General features: G+C 36.8%; 2 protein-coding genes across 8 annotated transcripts in view; both read right to left on the bottom strand.

The window, feature by feature from the left end:
- The window catches only part of LOC129790211 (serine/threonine-protein phosphatase PP2A 65 kDa regulatory subunit), a 620353-nt gene that overhangs the window by 349117 nt on the left and 256191 nt on the right, over window positions 1–15045 (bottom strand). The gene's annotated exons all lie outside the window — the stretch shown is intronic.
- LOC129790301 (inhibitory POU protein) overlaps window positions 3640–15045 on the bottom strand; it is a 29335-nt gene continuing 17929 nt past the window's right edge. For 2 of the 7 annotated variants that reach the window (XM_055827756.1, XM_055827758.1), the window contains 4 exons: window positions 8375–8552; window positions 8156–8296; window positions 6175–6406; window positions 4783–5202 (listed from right to left, as the gene is read on the bottom strand). In XM_055827756.1, coding sequence (XP_055683731.1) covers window positions 5013–5202; window positions 6175–6406; window positions 8156–8296; window positions 8375–8552 — 741 coding nt within the window. In that variant the 3' untranslated portion in view covers window positions 4783–5012. Of the gene's footprint in view, window positions 5203–6174; window positions 6407–8155; window positions 8571–15045 lie in introns of all 7 variants that reach the window. The other 5 variants (XM_055827755.1, XM_055827757.1, XM_055827752.1 and 2 more) reach the window with 5 other exon arrangements.

Genomic DNA, 15045 nt, shown 5'->3' with positions numbered 1-15045 from the left:
CGGCTTTTCCAAATACCCAAAGGGATTGAGATTCATGTTTCCGAAACTACTTCCTGATAAATCCTTTTCTGGCAACGTTTCAAAATTTTAGTTTTGCTCATTTTGCATCATTGGACAAAAAAAGTCCAACTCATTTGGGATTGTATAGAATAATTCAAGAATGAGGATTTGTCATTTGAAATTCATTTTGTATTCCACAAATACTCACGAGAATTTTACACTAAATAAAAGTTTGATGATTAAATAACTTCAAAAGAAATTGCTAAAGGACCTACAAAAAAATATCCTAGGAGGATGGCCCAATAAATTACAAGTGCCGCAGAATTTACACACCTTTTAAGTGTCCCCATGTGATTCGATGTGAAAGATAAAGTAGAAGAATTTGGCGTTTTTTCATGTCAATTTTATACACCTGCATTGCTCCCATGATGCCCATTAAGTTGTCGAGATATTGCAATTAATTGCTCCTCCCAAGGATTCAATTAGATTTTTTTATTCTCCTTCAACAAACCTCTTTTCCATGCCTTCCATGTACGGTTGAATCCCTTAGCGGACCACTAGCATCCCTCATTTTGCATGCAAAGTTTGGGTCAGTAGAAGAAGAAAAAAAAATCTGCGGTGTTTTCGGTTTGCATAAATAACGCTTTAGGGCAGCCCGGTGAAGATATATGGTGTGATTCTCCTCAGGTTGATAACCAAGAGTCAAAATGAAGACAAAATGGGTAGATATGCGGAGGGAATGTGTGCTACATCTTTCCTAAATGCGATATTCATTATTCATTGCTAAATTTCTAATGTGTATGCAGAACCGCATCGCATATATCAAACTGACCATCTTCTATCCCTTATACGATGCGAGACTTTTTTTTTCTTACCACCCTCGTTCGGTTTACTTCAGAGTCTATAATGGAATTTGTTTTTGCATTTCTTTCAATAAAATAGACTTAATGCAGTTAAAGAAATTTAATTTAATTTTAATTAATTATATTTAAAAGAAAATGTTATTTTTAAAAAAAAAAATCTTGAGTCTTTGAGAATCTTAAGAGTTATCAGTGAATTATGGGTGATCAAAAAAAAAATTTAAAAAAAAATGAGGAGCCAAATAAAAATTAAAATACATTTATTTTTAAATATTCAAATAGAGAAATATTAGTATCTTGAAGTTTGAAAGAGAGCTTAAAATCCAGCTTTTGAATAATTTAGTTACTTAATGTTCTTAATTATTCTGAATATTTTTAACTAACTTAATTGAATAACTTTTATTCTCTTGAATCAACCACTTTTATAATCTGTTTGAATTAAACGAATTAAACAACTTATTCGTAGTTTTATTTTAACTTTTGGTTCTGAGCATTCGTATGATTTTTATGCTTTGCTATTAAATTGTAAAAAAATTATATTTACATGTATAAAAAAGTTCTCCTTCGGATTAAAGAAACAATCAAATGAATTATCTCAGTTCTAAAAAATCATAAATATGGTATTAAAACAGAGGTGTAGCTATTTTCCAATTTATTTTCAAAATTAAAAAAATATCAAAACACATTCTTGATTAGATTTCTATTACATACCTGCACAAAAAGAATTCAAAGAATCAAGAATCTCTTTTTGAAAGGATTTATTCTATAAAATCTCACTCTGAATAAGGAGATTGGTATAGGTACTTACAATTTAATTCAAATCCAGAAATATTGGTTAAATCAAAATTTCCTTCCTGATGAAATCAGCTTTTGGATGTTTTCTCGCGAAAAAGTATACAGAGAGGAAAAACAAGAAGGCAGGACACAAGAGGTGAAAAAGGGAAAATTATAAAAGGGACAGCGAGCTGAAAAAGTGTTTTGTACGCGCGGGGTATGAGGATGAAAATGATCCGACTGTATTTTCATGGGATGATACACAAACACAACTGAGGATAGGAAAGTGAGGGTTGAGGGGCCCCTCATCTTCACTTTTATTCTCGACCCTCACTTACCCTCCCACAAAACTGCTGCCCACCATTCGCCAGTAATGAATAAATAAATACAATTTACAGTACATGATGCCACATGGGAGATGACGGGGTTAGGAAAAAAAGGAGAGAATCAAATAAACAGACTTACAACGTTGAAAAGGATATAAGTAAACCTATTTCCTTAAGAGTGGATATTATCTCTGTCCGTGAACAATTTTTGTTTTATTTCTTTTCCTACATTCGGGGTCCTCTAATGTCCTTCTGTGTGTCTCCCCTCTTGTGGTGCGGTAAAAATATACAAGGAATAACACACGGAGACTCCTTCATCTCTTGATTCCATCCCACGATGTTATAGGATTTCGAGGATTTGCAAAAATATAGAAAGAGTTTCAGACAGACACTGTTTTTGAATTCTAAGAAATTGCTGAAAGGATTCTTTTTGGCAACCGGTGAATTTTCCAATAAAAGAAAAGGAAAACAACAAACAATTCATATTTGGCTGATTCTATATTTTGTCCTCTTTTTAGCTCTTCTTTTTTTGTTCATTCCATTTTCAGAGTTTTATAATGAATAAAATGTAAATTCCTAATTACAAAGTTTTTTTTCTCTTAAATTAAAATTGTAAAGAAAATCATTTTGTCCTGAAGTTTTTTTTCTTTGTCATTATTTATATGTTTTAAATTTCTTTAGAAAAAATCCATTCGTCCTTTTTCGTAGTCTATTCATCGTACCAACAACATAAAGCATAAAAAGGCTTATTTAAGACTATGATATGTTGTGTTTTAAGCACAGAAAAAGAAATTTTTGTGAAGGATGTGACAAAGAAATTGAGATTCGGTCTATTGTTGATTTTTTTCTGTGTGTTGTGTAAATTCTGCAAAGCAGACCTCCTATTTTCTTCATTGATTGCAATCCTTTGTGAATTAAATATGCGTAAACAATGTATGCAATTAATTTAATCTATTGCCCTTAAATTGATGACTTCTTTTTTTTTTACCTATATTTATGTTTGATACAGCAATTACACTGTAATTCATTTAATTTAATTTTATTTGTTTATGTAAATCCAGCATTTATCGTTCTTGTTTATTCTTGATCTGCGGTTCTCTTTAACGTGGCAATCTAAAAAAAATTGTTGATCGCTGTTTTGTCCCTTTCTGAGTGGGTGGAAAAAGTTTTTTTAACAAAAAAAAATGGGAATAGAGCCACAGAGAGAGAACAGTTTTTTCTATACCCTGTTTATTTGAAAAATTCGTACATTGATTGAAATTGGCAAATTTGCAGACTTTTTCCTATTTATTTATTAAAGTGTCAGTGAGGCAAAAAAATTACGAGGAGTGGATAGTAAAATTAATTAGTTTATTAAACGATTTTGTAATTAAAGCTAATTGATTCTCTCTCTCTGCCTGATTGTATATTGATATTAATAATTCAATTAATGTACCAATTGGCTTAAATATTCATTGTGTTATACTTTCAATTAAAAACAATTTTTTTCTCTCACAAATCAAAAGAGTTTAATTCATTTCACGAGGTTATTAACACGAAGCAATAAATATTCAAAGTTAATTTTGAAGGAGGAGTTCAACGATAAAATGCCAGACGTTGTTAAAGAAACCTTCTTTTATTGAGATAATTGTTTTCTCTTTAATTTACTTAAATATGATTTGTAGTCCTCGCAATTTCTTTTTTTGAGAAAATGAAAAAGAATGTAACATGAGGATTGTGTCTATATTCACTTTTGGTCACCTTTTCCGCTTTATTATATTGCTTTTTACACATTTTTTTCTTCAGTATATGACTTTTTTTTCTCTTTAAATTTACTTAAATATCTGCTTAAAATGATATTCTTATTTTTTTCTTACATTACATTCGTCGTTTCATACAGTATTTTCTATTTACAGAATTTCTGAAATAAACCTTGCCAAGTCTTGATGATAAACCCACTAATTTTTTTACATTGACTCAACGTCACAATCATACTCATCATCTTCAGGTTGAATTTTTTTTTTTAAATTCTTTTAAAATTATTTTTCGTCTAATAATTTCATTGATAAGCAGGGAGAATGGCTAATATTGAACTTGTAAACGTTCGTTCGTCTTTCTAATGAATGAATTAAGTCAATAATTTAAGTATTATTACAGTAATTGTTTTTATCATATTACCCACAGCCATATATTAAATTATTGGTCTGAGGTTGAATGAAATAAAATTTTTCCTTATCAATTTTTTTCTTCTGACCTATTTACAAATATTTATAACAGCAATTTCCTCATCGTACCTTAATGCTAATATTTACAAGGTATTTTAGCTTCTTCTTCTTTTGCTAATGTTTCTACCTTTTTTCTAAAATTGAGTTACATTTTATTTTCTTTATGAAAATCGATTCTTTTCTAAACTACATTATATTTCCCTCATTCCAATTCACTTTCATTCTTAAAATATATATGTATATTGCACAAATACTAAAGAAATGTAAAAATGTTAATTTTTTCTGTTTTTTTTTCTTATATAGTCGAAATAAAGGTTCTTAGGAAAAAAAAACATACATAAATTAACCTTTGAGTTTCATATTAATTGCACACTTTTTTTTTTAACATTTCACATGATTTCTTTTACATACTTTCTTTAACAAAAGTATTGTGAATGATGGTGGCCTTTTTGAGAATTATTTTTGGGGAAATTAATAAAATGAAATAAAAATCTTTTTTTACAAAATCTGTAGATTCTTTCACAATTTTAAATTAAAAAACATAAAAATCCACAATTTCATTGAAAAATAATATTTAAATGAAACAAAATTGCTACATATGCTCAACATAGCTTTGCGTGATAAAACGCTAAAAGAACCAACAAACCACATCTGAGAATTATAAAGTAAACAAAAAAAAAGAAAAGAAAATCTTCTTATATACGTAAAATTTCCTTTTAGAAACCGAATCCCGTGACGGGACCACTTCCAGGCACACCACCACCCACAACCCCACCCGCTGCTGCTGCTGCCATTGAGGCAGTCACACTTGTTACGATCCCCAGTTGTGTTGCAGCATTATTTGGCTGTCAGTGCTGAGCTGCAAATTTCATACGTTTTTGTTTTTGTCGTTGATTGCAAAACCACACACGTACCACATTTTTCTTCAAGTCCAATTTTTCAGCAATTGCAGCAATTTTCTCGCCAGACGGTCGTGGTTGGACGGCAAAATATGCTTCCAGGGAGCGTTTCTCTGGTGCTGCGATGGAAGTCCTTTTTCTTGAAAAAAGACTCGATATAGATCCCAAATTATTTTTTCACTCCACGTTTTATTGCATCTATTCAAGTGCGGAGGGGGGAGATAGTTCTGCTGAGGGTTGGCTCTCTCACACCCACATTTTTTTCCTCCCTGTCTGCCGTTTATATTTCCCTCCCTCATACCCCTGAAATTCTGACCATTTCATTTTTGGTTGTGCTTTTTTTTGTGGATGGAATTATTGCCATCGCATTGTGACTTTTTTTGTTGCATTAATTTTCCATCTGGGTGTCCTTTTGGGGCAGGTATATTCTTTTTTTTTCGTGTGCATTTGAGCGTTTTTTTTTTGGTGGGGGCGTGGGGGATAATAAGTGGGGAAAAATGCAATTGGGGAAAATTGCAACAAGAGAGAAAATCATGGAGAGAATTATATGGTTGGAAAAAAGGGAGAAATTATTCCAATTTTCACTTGAAATATTAATAAAATAGAATATTCTGAGGATGGGTGGGTGGTAGAAAAAAAACCGGTAGCGAAGGGAAAACAAATAAAATCCCAATTACATTTTTAATGAAAATTTCACGTAGCTTTTTTTTTCAGTGGAGATTTTTTTCCGGTTTGCAATTTTTCACTGTTTGATGGCAAATGCCACGTGCGACATTTTATTGTAAAAAAAATGAAATTTGGCCAACTGTTAGATTTTAAGTAAGCTGAAAGCTGGGATCCCATATCTTTGCTTTAAATTAATTTAAATAATGCTATCGATGCTACAAAGAATTTTTCTCACTTTTGAGTAAGTTAAACATTCACATCCTTTGAGAAATTCCAGAAATTCTGATCAATATCGTAAAGTTTTTAACGAAGATTTCAAATTCCAAGTTTAATTTTGAAAATCATTCATCGAGAGCCAATATCTTCTTAACATGGGAGAAAACTACAGGGGAGTGGGTAACCCTTAAAACGTGATAAATGAATTCAAAATAGAATCTCAGCCTACCTCTTCTTCTCTCCCGCTGGTAAGACACTGGGTGCATCGGGATCTCGTCTTTTGTTCTTCGCTTGCGCCTCCGCCTCCTCAAGCCAAGCTTGAAGGATGGGCTTGAGTGCAATCATATTGTTGTGTGACAGTGTTAAGCTCTCGAATCTGCATATAGTGCTCTGGGACAGTGCACCTACGCCGGGTAGTTTGAGATTAGCGAGAGCTTTCCCCACATCCGCTTGCGTTACACCTTCAGTAGAGAGAAAAGGGGAAAATCGATCGAAGGTAATTATAACAATTTTCAGTATCACCCCAGAAATCCTCTTCTTCGCCCCCATGGAAGAACAAAAAAAATTAGAACCACTACAAAAGTTTGCTAATGAGTATGGAAGTCAAATGAATAATAAAATGCGAAAAATTGCACTTTGCAGGAAGGAGGTAAGGAGGAAAAATTTCCGGAAATTAACGTTGATGGCTAAATGTATAAAATATTTCACGTCTTCAAGTCAGAGGTGAAGGAAATTTAAAAAGTTTCAGTTGGGAAGTACCAGAGATATCGCTAGAGCTGATAGATTCATATGCCAAGAGCAAAAAATACTTTTGAAATTAGTTCTCTTTATGAAAATTGATTTAAAAAAAAATATATTAAGTTTTCTAAGAGCTTTTAAAAAGAAAGTCAATCATAACGCGTCCAGTTATAAGAGTTGGTGTCCCACAACGTATAGAAGTTTGTTTATGCGTTGTAATACTATTTGTGAGCAGTATTAGTAGGCAAAGGTGATTTTTTTTGTGAACTTCAGTAATTTTATGCAAAAAATCGTTATATCTCTGGTTCTATAAGGCCTACAGAAATTTCTTGACTAGTTATGGAAAGGTATTGAAATAAGCTATAATCTGACATATGTTTCGATACATTTCAAGGTCACCACTAGAACACAAAATGGCGGATTTTTGTTTCACCAAAACAGTTTTTGGCATTTTTTATCCTGAAGGAATAGTTCTAGAGGTTTCTGATGTTCTAGAAAGTTGTAGAGTTTTGCAAAACCTTTAATTTGATACCAAGTTGAGCAAAATCGGACAAGTAGTTCAGGAGATATGGCTTTTAGAACTTTTCAAATTCAAGAATTTTTCAAACTGCGATATCTTCTAAACGGCGACATAGAATTTCTTCATTTTCGGACTGGTGAAAGATATTGAGTCAGGCTACAACATATCAAAATTTAAAAGATTTGCCTAATGGGGATTCGGAGATATTGCCCCTTAAAGTTAGGCAATTTTTGTTTTTGATTTTAGCGCCTCTTGCGGATGTTTTTGGAACTTGAAATGTTCTAGACAGTTGTAGGGCTTCTTGAAACCTTTCATTTGATACTAAGATGATCAAAATCGGTCAAGCCGTTCTCGAGTTATATTGAAAAAACACTTTTTGCTTTAGGCCGCCATATTTGCTAAACCGCTTGACCGATTTTCAAGTATGAATTGTCGATGAAAACGTCTCACTGAGCTTTACAACATACTAAAATTTCAGACCTCTAGCTATAAGGGAAGTGGTTGACAGTATTTCAAAATGGCGGACGGCGGCCATCTTGGATTTTGAAAATGCGAAAAAATGAAATTTTACACCCACATTTCTATAGAAAACTTCAAACCGGAAGTCTCTATCTATTACCGTTCTCGAGCTATAAGGCAAAGTTTGGGCGACCGGCCGGCCGGCCGGATCAAAAATTTTCCACCACCATTTTCGTAATGTGGGATGTCTAAAACGTGCTCATACCAAGTTTGAGCCCGATCTGAGGTGGTCGGTTTTTCCGACGATTACAATACTTGGTGTTGGCCACGAAGTGGAACACCAACTAATTTTCTTCTTTGAAGAGATAAGCCCTTTTCTCGTAACATGAAAGGATTATCAAGGGGAAAGAGGTGTTGAAATATAAAAATTGTCCCATCCTGCAATTCAAAGTTACTTTCGATATATTGCTCCAGGTGAGAGTTGTAGACTTACCTAATTTTATTCGTCGCTGTTTGAAGCGTTCAGCGAACGCTTCCAATTCCCGTGGATCTGTGTCTGTGTCAGGATGGAGTCCAGCGGCCGCCACGGCGGCAGCCATTGCGGGATGATGGGCGCCGGGGTGGCCGTGGTGTCCTGGAAGAGAATCCCAGAATTTTCTCTCTTGCCACAGTGGGACGCCTTGGGGACTTTTGCCACGGTTTTCGGACTCACCCGTCGTGTGCCCGCTGAGTGGGCCGCCGTGGTGATGCCCCATCATGTGGTTCATACCGTGATATGAGCCATGGAGTTGATGGTGCGACGAGGTGATTGGCGTGTCTGACATTGGCGTGAGGGTTGTCATGGAACTGGCGGGATCCAGCATATCGAGGCCATCCATTGTGTGGTGCATCTGAAATCGACCCAGATTCTTCACTCAGATTTACCCACTGTACACATTGTGGTGAAGTTTTTTTTAGAAAAATGATAAGAAACCACCGCCGTCTACCACGCGCGTGTCCCGAGGATCAACTAATAAATACCCCCCGGGATGCAATTTATTTAAAGCATTCTCAACTTCTTCGAAGTATATTGCTATTTTTTCTGCAATATCCTTGGGGGTGTGTGCGCTCTCTATCCCCACAAAATTCTATGCTTATCTAAACTCAACCAGACTGCTCGTCGTGGATAAACAGTAGAAAAAGTGCCTCGAGACAAGATTTTCTTTGCTATTTGAACAGCGTAATTAGATTTTCTGATTGTTTGATTTTAAAACCATCATGATGTTCTATGAGCTACATTTGAGTTAATTTGATTGAGGAGAAGAAAAAGAAAGTAAAAAAAAGTACCGAGAAATCCTGAAAACGTATCGAATTTTATAGAAAAAAATTAATCTTTGAATTTCTTTAAATAAATCTTACTCATTCTTCTTAACGTTTAGTTTAAATTGTTCTGAAAATGAGAAGAAAATCGATATCTAATTTACCTATAATACCTATAGATCTAGCATAGAGTACACAATATCTTTAATCTTGACAAAATCAACTTTGTTACCCGACTGTGTGAAATTCATCAATGCCCATACTCTCGGAATGTTGCAAATGCGAGTACCGTGGCCAAATATTTAGACATCCATCAGGAGACCTTTTGTGTTGCTTATGTTAGCAAGTAGCACAATTCTCTGAAATTCGCCCATAATTTGGTAAATATCAACACATGATTGACTGCATGTAAATTAATTTTCTCTTCAATTGTTTATTGTTCTTTGTCTCCCGAAGTTTACCATTTTGTCTCCCTTCCAGGGGAAATAGTTTAAACATTACGTCCTGAATTAATGGCAATGAAATTAAATCAGTGAATTAGATAATGATATTTACATGGAATCGCTGCTGGTATTTGATTTCAAACCGAGTTGATCTTTACTTTTCAACCTTTGATGTGAATTTCTGTCAAATTTTCTCAAAAGGGATGAAATTCCATACAAAATATATATTGTGTACATGGTGAGACCCTCGTCGCTTCTTGAAAGCCAAAAATTTGTAACATATCTCGTGAATTTGCCGTGAAAAAAAGGAGCAAAAATCCATTATAGATGAATTATCTCGTGCAATGTCATGGAGGGTGCAATACACAGGGTTAATCCATCGATGCACATTCACTTTCAACCATCTGTTAATGCATTAAATAGTATTACACCATGAAACACAAACGTGAGGGTGAGACATGGAAAATTCATCGTACAAATTGCGTTAAATATATTTGCAGAATGGCGAGATGCAGCAAACATCAACAATAAAAAATTATTATTGGGAATAAAACCCCTTTATGGTGCCCCTTTCCGCATTCCCGTGGCACTTTACTCACCCCCTTTGTGCGCAAAGGGCCAAAAGTGTTCTTGTTATGATTTTCCTATTTGTAATTTGAAGGGCGTTCCGAGCGGCAAATCATTTCATCCCTTTTGTGCATTTTGCTACATCAAGAGAGAAAAAAAAACTACCACCGAGGGTTTTCTTGCGCAACCCCTCGAAAATGCATGGGGGTCACGCAGAGACTTACATTATATCCACAAGAGGGAGAAACCGTATAGGGCGAGGGTATAATGTATATTTATATGATTTATTGCTATGATTGTCATGTTTGTTGCAAATATGTGCTACTTTTGCGACATTGAGATGATTGTGTGTCTAACCAGAAGGGGAAATAATTTTTATATGTTAACATATTTTCTCGATTTCTCAATGTTCTCACCCACACCCCCTCACTGGCGTCTAGAGCATCCACCCTCCAGGATCACAATACAATGGCATTATTTGGCTTTTTAAGTGATATTCTATATAGCACTGACAGGTGCAGGTAGAATTATTCTCCCCTGATTTTATCTCTTAGCTATAAAAATTTATTTCTGGGGTGGAGACACACCACCCTATATGTGGTCGTATATCTTCCATAAAATTGACTTCAGTCCATTTAATGCAGAATTATGGGATAAAAGATGAAGCGTTTTCCTCTTCATCTCTCTCTGCCAATATAAGCCCACATTTCAAAAGAAAAATAGAGCAAACAAAATCCGCAAAATTGTTTGCTTTTAATTTAAATTATTTCTTCTAAAAGAATGATTTTCGATTTATACGAGTAGGTATGTTTTAATGTTTTTAATTCAAAAGAAAAGCTTTTGAGAGGTCCTTTGAATGCAAAATATATTATGAGTTGATTTATTTAAATGAATTACCAAATGAAGAAAGATTTTAATAAATAAAATTAATTTCATATTATTTGTTCCCACACAAAATCGCTCAACTTCTTGCAAAATGTTAAATGAGCCATTGAAGCTAATTAATCCAAGTGTTATAATAATTAAAATGTTTTTATCTTGCACTTCGGTGAAAGAAGAAATGGCATTCCATGAGGCGCATGATTGATTGAGAAAGCCACAGAGTGGAAGGCCAAGGAGTAAATTATATCCCAATTTGGCCACCCTCAAGAAAATCATCCCTCTTCGTGCGACATAATGTGAAATTTATCTGAAAATATTATTGCCATGGGAATTGTTTTCCAAACCCCCTGAATTCCAATAAAAGTCTCTCTCTCTCCAGGCAAAAGGGGGATTTTTTCTCTGCCTTGATAGGAAAATTGAAACTCACGTAAAGTGCAGTTGCGTGAATTTTCCTATTCTGGCTGGTCAAGAAATCAAGCCTGAAGGAAATATATGGGTTTTCACCTTTTGCCTGAATGTGCGGAGAGTTGTTTTGGGTGTCCTTTTTTTCTATTTCTGCCTTAGGTAGATTTATTTCTATCCGACGGAATCAATATTTATTGGATTACAAGAAATTTTCCGCTATGGTCGGGGTTGCTCCATGTGAGTGTGGAGCTTTTCTCCATTCTTTCACCCTCTCTTGAGTTTCTGTTAGCCGGTGTTTTTTTTGTTCCTCCCCTGGCCCAGATCAATTCTACGTACATATGTATGTACTAAGGTATGTACGCTTCTTATGCAATTGATATTGATGAGTGTAGACGAAGAGGATGGGAATTTGTGACAGAGGAACATATATGGAATCAATAGAATTAACAGGGTGTACTCGGTTAGAACATTTCTTTGTCGACTAAAGTATGAAAATATTGCAAGAATATTTTTTTTGGTAAATTAAAAAGAAATGTTTTTGAAGAGAGATACCTACTTATTGTGTTTAAAAGGTAAATAAACTACATCAATACGTTACTTAATGGTCTAAAAACTTACTCCACTTAATCCTTTTACGGGTATTGGGTCAGATACTGACTTAAGTGTTAATGTAACGTCACGTACCTGCGTGATACAGATGAAAATGGGTTAAAATCTTGTTGGGGGCTCCTGCCGGAATGTCCGGGTCGGAGGACAAAAAAATCTTCCCCCCTCGTGGTCGTCTCGGGTGGATTGTTGGGCGAAATTCCGGAGAATCCGCGGAGTGTGGCGGTTGGGGGCGCGCACAAAATATAACACAGTGATCCACTGATTAATTTAAAATATGTTTCCGAATTTAACTTTACTCACTTACTACATAAAATTGAATTTAATTTTTGCGCAAGTTGGTGGCACATGTTGCCATCACCGTGGTTGGGAACGGAAGAGAGCGTGTCAATTTCGACGGAAAAAGATCACGTCAGGCGGAGTCACAGATGACATTTTTTTTGTTTCGTGCGTTGTGCCGGTGGTGGCGCGGTTGTCGCAAAGTGGTTGGCGTATAAAGCGCCAACATGCTGGGGGGGGGGGGAATCCTGAGGGTGGTAATCCCTCAATGGAAGGTTGTAAAGCTTCCGAGCCCTGGAAGGTTGTAAGGCTTCCGAGGCGGATGTGTGTGGACTGTATGATGATTTTGACATGCTTCCGGGAGTACTTCTTGTGCAGAATGTAGTTCCAACGGCGAGATGTCTGGATGTGGGCTATTCCGGATACATCCCTTGAGCAGAGATACCTGGGTGGCGCAGATCCGGAAGGATCTCTCTTGGCAGAGAGTTGGTCCAACAGGGAGATGCCTGGTTGGGAATCGGTTAAAGGTCCTCTTGAGCAGAGAGGTTGGTCCAACAGGGAGATGCCTGGTGGGGAATCGGGGTACGGTTCTCTTGAGCAGAGAGCTTGCTCCAACAGGGAGATGCCTGGTTGGAAACAATAGTCTAAGGTGGGCGATGAGGTAGCCCAAAAACGATCCAGCCGAAAGAGAATCTTTGAAGACAGGTAGTTGATTTCTCAGACGGTGAATCTTCGTAGAGATCACATCCTTGCGATCTCTCTCCCACTGAATGCGTCTATTGGAGGGTGGCACACATCTCGACCGACTTGAGTCTCTCTTTCAAGAAACTCATGAATCGTGGGAGAGTGGGTGGTTGGTGGCCGATTTGACGGGACCACAGCATCTGACTCTCAAGGTCCAGCTTGGAAAGCAGTAGGTAAATCACCCATGGGTCACGGCTGGTCTGTTGTAGGGCATCGAGAGAGTTGAGCACAGAGCTGGTGGTGGCATAGAAGTCCGTGAAATTCGCAGCTGTAGGGTCGGATAGGGCAGGCATGTCGTTGAGCAATCCAATGTGATGACGCACTATGGTGTGTTGGTCGTCGTAATGTGCACACAGAGCGTTCCATGCCACCTCATAATTGTTGTCGGATAGTGAGAGGTTGGCTATGAAGCGTTTGGCATTCCCCGTAACGGCATTCATCAGATACTGAAGCCGTTGGACGTTGGACAGTCTTGGATTGTGGTGAACGATGCTCGTAAACATGTCCTTGAAGTTGTACCAAGCCATGTGGTCCCCACCAAACTCTGGGATGGACAGAATGGGGAGCTTGCAATGAGAGTACGCATTGGCTTCAAGTTGACCCTGACTTCCGTTATGACAGCTCTGTACGGAATCTTGGAGACACGAAAACATCAATTCAGTGCGCTTCTCAGCTTGAATTTGGTGCTGAATGAGCTGAGCAAGGGCTATGTCAAGCGCAGAGGCATTTGTAGGTGGCGTAGCCGTGGCTCCATGTGGGAGGAAGCTGTCAGAGGCTGTCGGAACATGCGGATATTCTCTGTTGGTGCCACTGGATGGATTTGTGCCTGTATCGGCAACACGTCCTTCAACACGAGATTTGTGGCCCCTCAGGGTGATGTTTTTCTCATCAGCCGGCATCATCGTGGTCGCTGGGTGTGGCTAATCCTGTTGCCACACGGATCGAAGGTCCAAAATGTAACGTCACGTACCTGCGTGATACAGATGAAAATGGGTTAAAATCTTGTTGGGGGCTCCTGCCGGAATGTCCGGGTCGGAGGACAAAAATGTAACGTCACGTACCTGCGTGATACAGATGAAAATGGGTTAAAATCTTGTTGGGGGCTCCTGCCGGAATGTCCGGGTCGGAGGACAAAAAAATCTTCCCCCCTCGTGGTCGTCTCGGGTGGATTGTTGGGCGAAATTCCGGAGAATCCGCGGAGTGTGGCGGTTGGGGGCGCGCACAAAATATAACACAGTGATCCACTGATTAATTTAAAATATGTTTCCGAATTTAACTTTACTCACTTACTACATAAAATTGAATTTAATTTTTGCGCAAGTTGGTGGCACATGTTGCCATCACCGTGGTTGGGAACGGAAGAGAGCGTGTCAATTTCGACGGAAAAAGATCACGTCAGGCGGAGTCACAGATGACATTTTTTTTGTTTCGTGCGTTGTGCCGGTGGTGGCGCGGTTGTCGCAAAGTGGTTGGCGTATAAAGCGCCAACAGTTAATTATTAAAAACTTTAATATTTTTTCAAAGTTGGAAATAAAATAAATTTGAGCAGAATGAACCGAATGTTGAAATATATTTATGTTTTATGCAGATGCGAAAGGGTTAAAATATAAAGGTAATTTTTTTTACAGTGATTATCCTCGGTCCTAAATAACACTCGACCATCACAAATTAGCTGAAAAAAAAACAAGATCAAAGTAAAAACTATTTTTTAGAATTATGTAAATGGGACACCCTGTAACAATTTAACCGATGAATTTTCATACATACATATATGTACATATGTATATGGTTAATATGCGAAAAAGGGATGAAAATTTTATTAAAGATTGATTCATGGGTGTTATTTGATATACAAAACACACCATCAATCAGGTTAAAAAGAGATTTACATAATCCCTCATTAATATAGTTCAATGTACCATCGTCAAATTTCACAGTCATGTCTCTGAGTGAATTCCACTGCAGACACCCACCCCCGTGTACACCCCGTTGTCCTCGTAATTCATCCGTGTTGTAAAATGGAGAGTGAGAGTTAATATAAACAGAATTGAGCAATTGTTAATTCACTTGTTACCAATCAAATTATCCGTCACGTGTCGTTGCCAGTGATGGTTGCATTATGATTGCGAGATGCTTCTCTCACAAGAGGGGTGGTGGG

This window comes from Lutzomyia longipalpis, chromosome 2, assembly GCF_024334085.1.
Source record: "Lutzomyia longipalpis isolate SR_M1_2022 chromosome 2, ASM2433408v1".
Classification (NCBI taxonomy): domain Eukaryota; kingdom Metazoa; phylum Arthropoda; class Insecta; order Diptera; family Psychodidae; genus Lutzomyia; species Lutzomyia longipalpis.
The sequence above is the reverse complement of the archived record's forward strand: the minus strand, read 5'-3'. Positions and strand labels throughout refer to the sequence as shown.